The sequence below is a fragment of the Polypterus senegalus genome, chromosome 1 (genome assembly GCF_016835505.1).
Source record: "Polypterus senegalus isolate Bchr_013 chromosome 1, ASM1683550v1, whole genome shotgun sequence".
In the NCBI taxonomy this organism is placed as follows: domain Eukaryota; kingdom Metazoa; phylum Chordata; class Cladistia; order Polypteriformes; family Polypteridae; genus Polypterus; species Polypterus senegalus.
Window position 1 is genome coordinate 104153253 of NC_053154.1, and position 12237 is coordinate 104165489.

General features: G+C 35.0%; 1 protein-coding gene across 2 annotated transcripts in view; it reads left to right on the top strand.

The window, feature by feature from the left end:
- The first annotated feature begins 2541 nt into the window (after positions 1-2541).
- sgpl1 (sphingosine-1-phosphate lyase 1) overlaps positions 2542-12237 on the top strand; it is a 70193-nt gene continuing 60497 nt past the window's right edge. For both annotated transcript variants that reach the window (XM_039755109.1, XM_039755118.1), the window contains exons 1-2: positions 2542-2681; positions 10973-11138. In XM_039755109.1, coding sequence (XP_039611043.1) covers positions 2649-2681; positions 10973-11138 — 199 coding nt within the window. In that variant the 5' untranslated portion in view covers positions 2542-2648. The remainder of the gene's footprint in view (positions 2682-10972; positions 11139-12237) is intronic.

Genomic DNA, 12237 nt, shown 5'->3' on the forward strand with positions numbered 1-12237 from the left:
CTACTACCTTCATACTGATCAGAACAGAAACCCCACAGGGTAGTGTGCTAAGCTCCTGCTACAGTACTTGGTTACCTATTATTTTGCAGCCACATATAACTCCAACTTCATCATTACATTTTCTGATCATTTGTCATATGCTTGCTCACCAACAAATGATACATTTAATAAAAAAGATTTACCATCTGACACAGTGGTAGCAGGACAACAATCTGTCCCTTAATGTAATCAGCATGTAGATGCTGACCATACATTTCGAGAGGCAGGAGGCAAACCACACTTACATTTGCACTAAATGGCAGACCAACTACATTAGAAGGAATTTTATCTCACCTATTATCAAGAAGACTCAATATTGCCATTAACTTTTAATATTTCAGAGAAACACTTAAGTGTCAGCCTCTGTGCTCAACAACATCTAAAGGAACACAGTGAAGTCCTTATTCCCTAGCTAAGTAACATCCTGTTACTTTTACCTTCACTTGTCAACAAGACAACTAGAAACTTGGATTTTTTTCCACTTGAAAGTATTTCCCATCTATTCTTTCCTAGGAGAGGAATTTACCCTCAGATCTGAAGGTGCTGTTTCTAATACCAGTCACATGACATTCAGCTATGAACTGGACATTTCCAGTGAGTTAGAGAGATTACAGTCTGATCAGACCAAGAAGATAGCATTGTTTGCAAACAGTAGAGGTGAAATCCTTAAATTCAAAAACTAGATAGGCTCCACAACCCAGCAGTGTCTTAACATTTTAGCCATTAAAATCTTTGCAAAATGAATGAAATAAAATAAGATAATCCAAAGTGGGTGGAGATCCTTTGCACATTACAGTTAACGCAAGTTTGTCTGATCATGCCTTTGCCATTTTTATAACTAATAAGATACATTATTTCCAATTATTCAGTTAAGTTAATTAGTGATTTTAAATTGTTCTTATATGAGTTAAGGCTGATGTGTGAGGCGTGTACCTTGACACTCCACCCAGGGTTGGTTTCTGTCTTCTATTAAATGCACTCCACACCCTGAGCTAGACAGCAAGATTAGAAGATGGGTGAATTGAAATTTAGAACCCATTTAGAGCAATATTCTTGAAATTTAAAATTCAGTTATGCAATGTGTAACACCAATTTCTTATCCATAAAATATGAATGAAAAGACAGGTTTATTGAGTAGCAAAGGGCCAAGTTTTCCAACAGACTGAACTGGGCCCAAAGAACTATTGTAATCTGTGAAATTCCGTATCAGATGTTCTGGGCATCTTGCTCCACTTCTTAACCTTTTCTTTATACTTGAAGTAGTGCTAGTCAACTGCAGCACTATTATTTGTTCATATCCAGTGTATTACAATGTAGTGGTATTTACTATCAAGTCACAGCTCAGGGTTCTTATGTTCAAATCCTGCTTAACTCAACTCATTATCTTTATGGACTTTGCACAATCTACCTGTGCCAGACTTTTTTCCCCTGATACTGCAAATTCCTACCTCATCCAAAACATATGTGTGTTATTCTAATTTTTGACATTAAAAAACGCCTGTGATAGAATGGTGCATCAGTTGTTATTTGCCTTGTGCCCAAAGCTCTCAATTTATTGGATTTAGTAAGTTATGTGAGAAAAGTAATGCATACATACCATTTGACAGGTTTGCTTTATATTCAGAATAAGTTAAAGGATCTTAGTTTTAAAAGAATATTAATAGTGCATCATGATAGAATATTTTTAAAATCAAAAATAGATTGTTCTTTCAAAAACAAAACAAAAAAGTATATATATACCAAGTTAGTCCATTACATAATCCCATTCACTCAGACAGCACCAAATTTGAGTCACCAGTCATCCTATGATGTAAAATGCATGGCCATAAAAAGTGAAAGGAAACAGAATTTCATGGAGAAAATCCACTCGGACAAGGGATACAATGCAAAATGTTCATATTGATAACTTAACCCAGGTGCTACTATATGGAACTGTGAGGCAGTAATGTTGCTTATCACTTTCCCACAATGCAAAAACCTAACCATGTAATTTGTTGAATACCTGTGCCCATTTTTATGTTATTGCTGAACACTGGATGCCTACAGGTACACTGTGCACGATGAGGAAAACTGTTAAAATACATCCTGAAAATACAATTGTTCAAGTCAAAAATCTATCTGTGCTTTATAGGGTCATACAAGTCATTCAACTTTTGCATTAACGCAATTTAAAACATAAACTTATTAATATATCATAGTTATGAAAACACAATCATTCTTATATTTCTGTTTCCAGCAAGTGGTGAAGGCGTTTTCGTTTTCAGACGTCTTCTGGAAATATTATTTGCCAAAAAACAGAAAAGCTGGAATCCCCTTGTTAATCCTTTGTGACACCGCCGGCATTCGGGTGATAGCGATCTTTCCACGTCCCATTATTCCTACTCAATATGGCTGCCTTCAAGGGACGTTCCTTGAGTCTCGATCACATCTATGGTAATCTAGTGAAATGTGCTTTATCTATGGAAGGGGGAGGGATTTTTCAGAAGTTGACCGGCTGCAACTTCCTGATTTCATAAGTAGTTTCGATAAGGAGCGATTGAATCAGTTGCACTGTGAGAAAGAATACTCGCTAGACGGTACGGCAGAGGAAGTATTAAATGTAAATCATAATGAGCCAAGAAAAGGTTGAAGTTGATATTTCGGTGAGTTAGAAAACTCTTGTTTTTCTTGTACTTTGCATTCCTTTCAACATGTTATGTGAATACGTAGTGTCTTGAATGCACAAAGGGGAATTTGGATTTGACTTTTTGTCTGAACGATGCTTCCAAATTGCGAAATCGGAGCAAATTAGCTTACTCATAACATTAATAAAATGGTGCTTTACTGCTCGAGTGACAGACGCCGTGCTGACAGCGCTTTAAAGAAGTCACACGGGGTTAAAGATTTTCTTAAAGGCCTTTGCTTTACGACCATCATAGATAAGATCTGTTTTCCTAAGTGACATGTTTAGATTTGCGTGAATCAAAAAAGGCATTTTTAGGTGATGTGTACATAGCCTTTTACATTTAAAGACACTACATGGTGCTTTGGTTGCAAATGAGAACTTAAAATAGTTTTGTAACTATCAAATTTTTAATATTACGGGACTGCCTGACGTATTTGTTAATGTAGATGCCTAGAGAATTTTGTGTATTTTTTTTTTCTTTTTTTGCGTGACATAAAATAATATCTGCCGTGGCAGCATATAGAGATTTCGAATTTGAATCTACAGATTAACATTTGGTATGAACATTTAATATACACATACATCTAGCGACGCTAAATTGGATTGTATGTGCAGTACTATAAATGCTTTATGATGATTTTTTTAAGATTACTGCAATCTACTTGTGATTTAAGTTTTTGCAATTTCTTTTTTTCTTTGGATTATAGAAGCATAGAATTTATGCATTTTTGTTTAAAAATGTTAATGAGCTGGGTTAATACGTTTAAATGCATACTTTTTTTTTTTTTTTTAAAGCAATGATTAATATTAAATACAACCACAAATTGCGTGACAGATGCAAAAATACAATTCTGCAGTTTTGGACACCAGCATATGATAATCTAATTTAACATGCTGACAGTGCAAGCAAAAAATAATAATGAGCAAGCAAATTTTTTTTACATTTTACTCACAAAAGTGGTTATAAAGTTAGCGTTATTCTTGAGATAAGTTAATAAAGACCAATTGCTTCTTCCCTTTTTTTCTTCTCGTTGTCAGCACACTTTTCTGGATTGCTTGGTGTTGCAGGATTTTCTTTTCAGTTTTACTAGAATAAGGGTGGCATAGTGTTTACTGCCGCTGTCATGTTGCTCAAGAGTGCTGGCCACGCTTTATGTGGAGTTTGGACATCCCCTGATTTCTTTACCCCAAGAATTTTTATTTCCTTATACATACCATAGATAAGCATAATAAGTTAACTGCCAGCTCTAAACTGGTTTTGTTGGAGTGAGTGGGAGCATGTGTGAATGAGTGTGCCCTGGAATTGACAGTCTTGCTCCCTATCTTTTTATTAATAATTGCAAAATAGGGATTTTTTAGAATGCCACTCCTTTTTACTTAGTTAAGAAGTCATTAGGATTCATTGTGGGGGGAAAAATGCCTTGTGGTCTGTGTCTGTCATATGGGAATGGAAAAATATGTCCATCCTTATTCATTTTTGGAAATGCATTTTCATTTTTGTTTTAAATGCTCCATTTTAAATATCATTCCAACTGAGCACTTCATTTCTGCTTTTAAATTTTAGTCTTAACCATGACATTCTCAAGTCCACTTAAGGGTTGAGAGATGGTTGTTGTAGAATTCAGTCATATATTTAATCAAGATTAGATTTGCTCTTTGATCTTTGTCCTTTTTCCAGCATCATGTAATTACCCTCCTGGACTGATTACTGTATATATGGTTTTGTTGTCCCAGTATAATAACCCTGAATAAATTTTGATATCATATTTCTCTGTTCAATATATTTGTTTGACCATTTTTTTTATCCTTTGATCAGATAGATAACATTTTTTTTCTATATGTTTCTGAAAATACATCCATCCTTCCATCAATTTTCTAAACCTTCTTTATCTAAGTGGTGATAATTTTGCAAAAATGAATTTAACTAAAAATTGACCTTTAAATACCAGACTCTGCTTAGATTAAAAATAACATTTATAGAAAATGAGATCATACCCATTTCTTGAAATTTAAAAATGTAATGTGAAGTTAAATTTATGTAATACCATATTGTTCTATATTAATGTATTTACTATTGTGACATGGTTATTGTTTCACTACTTTTTCGTAACATTCTTGTTTTGCCATATTGTGTGAAAATACATTTCTTGGCATGGAGAAAGTAATTTATACAGCTGTCCACATGAGAATCCATAGATTTATTAAGTTATATATAGTTGTTTATAGTCCTGGGAATTACAATTCACACAGGTTACTGCAGACACTTTGAAAGGGATGCTGGTGGATTTCAGAAGAACATGTGGAATGAATGCAAAGCTTGTTTATTTTGTCATTCATTTGATTTGAAGTTCCTTTTAGCTTGTCTGGTTCCTCTACACAGTTTTGGTGCATCAAGATTTTGTTGTGACAGTTTTAAAATTACGTTATGCACAGGCAACCAGGTGGTTTCAAAGAGTTGATGGACATGGTTGGATAAAATAGAACCTGCTGGTTATCCGTGACATTGTCTGTAGACTTGTATGTTGTGGCTGGTTCTGTATATGTAGGTTAGTATTACTAACATTTTAGGTGTCAGAATTGGTCATTTCTATAGCCATAAATGGTTTCTAAAGCTGTTTATAATGTAATGAAATGACTGGAATATTGTGTGAACATCCAGTGGAAATGAAATCTGAAGCATCCTTATTTTCATATTTTAGCAAATAAATAATAAATAGATATTTGTTATCTGTGCTGTTTACAAACAAAAATGTCATCTGTCACTATCTGCTGTAGATCATCTGTCAATATCTGCATTTTAGTTGGTGGTGTTCCTGGGTTACCTGCATTACTCATTCAGATATATAAAGCCACTTAGTAAAGCTTTGCCCCAGTATCTCGACGGATGTAGAAATGTATAGGAGACCATAATACAAACATCAATTCAATTGTACATAAATTGTACAGTAGATGTCTTTTACATGAGGTACATTTCAGAAAGTATAACTTGCGTAGCTAGAATGAGAGAGTACCATTCAGATATATCTATTTTTTGTTTTCCTACATAAAGCTTTTTGGGTATTTTTTTTGTCTGTCTTGCTAAAAAAGTAGTGAATGTTGTTGTTTATTTGCTATGCTATGCCACTTTTTTCACATCCCCTCTGAATTCCCCCTGTTTAACTGTATGTGATCATAAATATGTTCCATTCAGGATGGTTTCCCATTTTATTTCTTCTGTTTCCAGGATTTCACACTTAAAAGTCATTTATTTGAATTGCATGACTGTGTATTACTTGTGAAATCTAAACTGTAAGAGCTTTAACAAAAGCTTATGTTTCTAACCTGTTTTGTTTCAAAGAGCAGTTAATAACAATAATTCATATGGGTAAATAGTATTAAAATACTAGCCACACAATCTTGACATATCCTATTGAACATCCTTTATAGCTGTGGTTTTTGTCCAGAGTCGATATCTTGAGAAAGAGATAAATGAACTTTAGCCCTTGAACCAACAAAAGAGATAAGCAATAGTCCAGTAAGATTATTCTTTCAGCAACTAGATGTGCAATAGTACTAAAGTGCCAGCTATGCTTTAAGCTGCTGAAGAATGCTTTTTACACTGGAAGGTTCTTGGTAGATACTGTTTAGTTCTGAGTGTTCTCAAGTTTAAATAGTGAGATAAGTTTAGTGTTGGAAAACATTCAAAGCCCAGTTTCAAGTTAAGACCTGCTTTTCTAGACGTCTTTTGTTTTTTTCTGCCAGAGCAGTTACATACTGTATTTCCAAAGAGAAACATCAGTGTGGTGGATGATTTGCAGTAATTTTAAAAAGTCTTTCCTAAGTAATTTTCTAAAAAGATAAATTGGAACATTTACTTTCCAATCAGTATCTAATATATTATTCATTATCACAGGTCCATAGATATTGAAGGTATAATCATGCAGATCTTTATTTTAAGTTATTAAAATTAAGTTATTGATTTTTTTTTTCTGAAAATAATAATACAGGTTATAATATCTTCACTGCTTTTATGTATAGAGTCCATTTTTAAAATCTTAGTTATAATGGTGTTTATTTTGAGAACAGAAGGGTGAAACACAAAGTAAACGCAGGGTGGCACTGTTTTATGATTGCAGATGCGAATGTTCATTCATTCATTTATTTATTCACTCTCTCTCCATGCCTGCTTGTATAATTCAGGAACACTGAGGTCTGAAACCTATAAGATACACAAATTAAAAAGAAAGATAAAAGTATTTCTCTGTTTGCTTTGCAACTTTTTGAATATTTTCACATGGAAACCTCTACAAATTATATCGGTGCTATTGCTATTAGTTTGGCATAATTCAGCAGCCTCACTGGTTAAAAGATTTCAGTCAAATTTGGAGGAGGAGGAGGGGGCAATAAAACAGGTCATAGTAAATTTTGGGATAGTAATGTTAACAAAGCACAGCTATTAATTTGCTTGTTCTTAATTGGTTGTCACAAAGGATCTGACTTGACTAAAGGATACCAGCAGTGTTTCCTAATCTTCTTAAGGATTTCTTATTCTTCATCCCAGAATGCACTGGACATATCTCCTCTTTTTAAATCAACTCTTCTGTCAAAGGGTAGGGTAATGCATACAAAACATTGTCTAACCAGACCCATGCAAAAATAGTAATTTAAAGTCGACCATGGAAAATTATTATACCTTTTCTGAAATTTTTTTGTTGTCTATAAGAATACATTTTTTGGGTGCAGATAGTATTGGAAAGAATAAATATAGTTCTATGTCAGTCTGTTTGACCGGGTTTATTTTTGAGTATTGGCTTTTGCTTGCAGTAAAATGTTTTTGCAAATGCTTGGTGCGTGTTGTTTATTAGAGCTGGATGAACAAGAAAAACTATTGTGCATGAATGACAAAACGGAAAACTATGATAGGAAAGCAAATTGTATCGTATGTAGCCTTAACCCATACATACATACATTCTGTCAGTTCTAGCTATGCTATTTTGCCACCTACCGTCTATCCTTTTTTCTAAAGCATGCTCTGACTTTTTAATTTATTTTCAAATTTAATGTATATTTTTCTTTTCTTTTTTTTTTTTTTTATTTAATTTTGAGATGTAAACATGTTTCCTCCTTGTGAGGCATTCATCCAGTGATTCAATTCTTACATACTTATTTTCAAGAGCTGAGTTATGAACGGAATCGTGGATAAAAACTAAGGCCGAAAACTTGCAGTGATGCATAGTTCAAGCTGCCCAGATTCTGTCACAGCGTGGGAATGATTCGAAAATCCCATTGGTCATTCATTCCACAGCACATCATTGCAACCTCTCCTTAATTCTGCTCCTCTTTTCCCCTTATAATCTGCAGGAATTAACAGCCATTCACTTTCACAATCTTGGGTGGGGGATCAGTATGTTAATTTTCTTAAAGTAATGAAAAATCTTAAATTGAAAACTTTATATTGAGAAAAAAGTGGAGCAAATGCTTTGAACATTAGGGCATTTTAAATGAAAATCTTTTTCAGATTTCGTGTAAATAGTAAAAACCTAGTCAGTCAATTAGTCATGTTTATTCAAGTTCATGTTTTCTGTCGTGTACATACTACAATCATTTTTATTTGTTTTCTCATAATAGTGACAGTGATACATTATCAACAAACAACAAAGGCATAAAACAATTTATGTAGAATCCATCATTATACTGTACTTATTAAAACATGTACTATATTTTTTGTTATGTTTAGTGACCTTAAGTTCTGTGGATAGAAACTGTCTTGAAAGCTACTGGTGTGATTGCGAAATGTTCTGTGTCATTTTTCCAGAAGGGAGGAGAGAGAAAAGCAGCTGTGCATGATGGTTGAGGTCTTTAATTACACTGTTTGTCATTCTAGGGCATCTTTTGTTGCAATACACACTGATCAGCCACCCTATTAAAACCACCTGCCTAATATTGTGTAAGTGCCTCTCGTGTTGCCCAAACAGTTCCGAACCTTTGAGGAATTGGCTCCACAACACCTATGAAAGTGTCCTGTTGTATCTGTCATGAAGACGTTAGCAGCATATCCTTTAAGTCCTGTAAATTGCCTGGTGGGGCCTCCATAGATCAGACTATTTTCCAGCACATCTTACAGATGCTGAATTAGATAGAGATCTGAGGAATTTGGAGGCCAAGTCAACACCTTTAACTCTCTGTCATGTTCCTTAAACCATTCCTAAACAATTTCTGCAGTGTAGCAGGGTGCATTACCCTGCTGAAAGGGGTCTCTGCCATCAAGGAATACCATTTCCATGAAGGAGTGTATGTGGCCTGCAACAATTTTTAGTTAGGTAGCATTTGTCAAAGTAATATCCACATAAATGCCAGAACCCAAGGTCTCCCAGCAGAACATTGCCCAGAGCATCACACTACCTCTGCCAGCTTGCCGCCTTCCCATATACTTAGTTTTCAGCATCCATCTCTTCCCCAGTTAAGTAATGCACACTTACCCAGCTGTCCAGATGATCTAAAAGGAAATTTGATTCATCAGTCCAGGCCACCTCCTTCCATTGCCCCATGGTCCAGTCCATGATCACTCTGACTCATTTGTGGCTAGGAAGTCCCATACTTAGCAAGCTGCGATGCATTGGTTGTTCTGTCACTTTTCTGTCATGGCCATTAAGTATTTCAGCAATTTGTGCTACAGTAGCTTGGACCAGATGAGCTAGCCTTTGCTCTCCATGCACATCAATAAGCCTTGAGCACCCATGACTATGTTGCCGGGTGACTGGTTGTCTTTTCATTGGAGTTTTGGTAAGTACGTACTAATCACTGAACTACTGGGAACACCCCACAAGACATTCTGTTTTGGAAATGCTTTGACCCAATCATCTAGCCGTCACAATTTGTCAGAGTCGCTCATATCCTTATGCTTGTCCATTTTTCGTTCTTCAAACACATCACCTTCAAGAACTGACTATTCACTTGCTGCCTAATATACAGTATACTACCATTTTTATATGTGCTGTTTTAATGAGATGAAAAATCACAGACGGCTAAAGTGAATAAAATTTGTCATGTTGTGGCTGATGACTGGTGTACAGTATATGTATAGAACAGATGGCACTTGCGTATTCACATTACATTAAGGAAGGCCAGTCCAGTTTTATCTCTTCACCCTCTTATTTTGATAGTGATATCTAACCAGTTACATACAAAAATAGTAACTTAAAGTGGACCATTGAGTTGCACAGTGCTCAAAGCTGCTTTCTTACAGGTCCAAGGTATTTGTTTTGGGCCTGAAATATTCTTGTTTGGAGTTTATATTTTTTCACTTCTGAGTGGGGTTTCTCTTTGGATTTGCTTTCTTACTTATCAAAAAGACTTGCATGTTAGGTTTTGTAGTGATATTGAATCACCCATCTATGAGGGAGTAATTTTACATACAAGAATGTGTCCTGAATTGCATGTTGCATTGAATTGAATTGTTTATTTTCTAAGTCCTTCTCATAAGGTGTACTTTCAAGCTTCAGACTTCCCAATGCTTATTCAAATCTTAAACTAGAAATGAGAGAGTAAAAATTAATTAACTCCAGTTCACATTTGCCAGATGCAGAATAAACTTTTGTTAAGTTGTAGATCATTAAATACTCCTCATCTTAAACAGGCACTTTGCTCATGTGTAAATGAGGGGGGGAAATACCTCAAACTCTGCCTTTAGAACCTTTTTTTTTAATTTTTAAAGCAGAGAATTTAAAAGAATTGCTGTGATCCACATACTGATTGATTGCAGTTTCACTTTACCTTTAAATCTGTTTTCATAAAAGAGCCTTGCCATGACCTATGCCGAATTTAAAAGTGTTCGAGAGCAACTGAGTTTCATTGTAATTCAGTTCAGTTTTTCAAAGCATTTGGTGCTTGTGTTGCAGAGGACGTTTAACATGCATGTTAATATTGTGTAGATTCTCGAATGTTTTGACATGCTTAGTTAATGAAAGGAGAAAAAAATGCAATGATAATTTATTTCCAGTTTATTGCCAGATTTACTTTTACAAAGGTTATGATAGCTGCTTTGTCTTATTTGGTGTTTCACTTGAATTATTTTCTGTCATTATCACCTTATTTTGAATATTCATTGATAGACTGATTTAACTGCCTGAATTCTTCTTTACAGGTTGCCGTAATTTTTTAAATAATTTAACATATAGGTTAAAGCAGATAGATGCATAGTCTTTCTTTTCTTTTTTATTTGATAATTACATTCCTAAATACTTTTGTGTTCTTTAATTTAAGTTTATTATTATTTTTTGTCCTTTACAGAATGCTGTGGCTATTTATGTTGAATTTTTCATGCACTATGTTGACAAGGGTCGAAGATTTGTGAATAACCAATGTACTGGCCTTGAACCATGGCAGATTATTGGAGCAACTGTAATGTCTACACTTTTTATACTCTGGTTACATGGATTTCTGTTTCAACAAGAAAGTAAGTTTAAAAAAAAAACTGATCAATTTGAAAGCAATGTGACATTTGAAAATGTTATGTAAAAGTGCAAAATAAGCAATAATGCTGTTATCCATTCCTACATTGAAACTGATGCTGTCAGAATTCAACAAATTTCCTGAGTTCTGAAAATGGGTGATTGAATATTGTTATAAACTAGCATTTGTAATTTCACAACTTCAGTGTAAATTACGTTCATATTACAATTTATATTCTATAAATCTAATGGTTGTTTATATTTATTATGTCAGATTGCATAAATTATTTATGAAATTGTTGTCAAATGGCTCAGTTTGTGTTAGAAATAAGAACATCATCTCCAAACAGTTTTCAGATTGAGTTGATCAAGTATGGCCTCTTTTTCCCAAAGCCATTATTTTACTTTTTACTGAGCTGTTTTTAAATAATTACCTCATATGCCTAAATTCGCAGTTAAGGTTTCCTGGGAATGTCTGGCTGAGGCTTCCCTCCTTGATGAATTCATTTAGTACCTCTGAAAGAACTTCTGCCATGTGCAAAGTGAGTTTGAGGACATTGATTTTGAATGTATCCTTCTCAAGACCTCAGTTGTGGAAGCAGCTGCTAAAATCTGTGGTCTTAAAGCAGTTGGTGCATCTCATGGTAGTAACCCTAAGGAACTTATGCTGGACACCAGAGGGAATTTGTCAGACTGACAAAGGTGACCTTCAAGTAAATACTCGCTGTGGGATCTCCTGACTTAGTTGATAGGTACCGACAGGCTTTGCTGCAAGAGGATTGCTGCGAAAGTGGTTGTGAAATCAAAAGTTTCAGCATGGTAGGAGTTTGGTTGAAGTGCGAGATAAGGACTGTTGGTTAGCCTTGAGGTTTTTCTGACAAACTACTTGGAAACCTCAGGAGAGGATGGTGTGACCTTGCCTGGACTGTGTTAAGCTGGGATTGGGAGTTGCTGACCTCTTCAGGAGTAATTGTTGAGCATCGGAAGGAACACTTTGAGGAACTCCTCAACCGTTGGACATGCCATTCTACCAGGAAGTAGCATTGGACTCGTCTGGTGGGGAGAATCCCATCGCTGTTTCCAAGGTCACTACAGTGTTCTGAG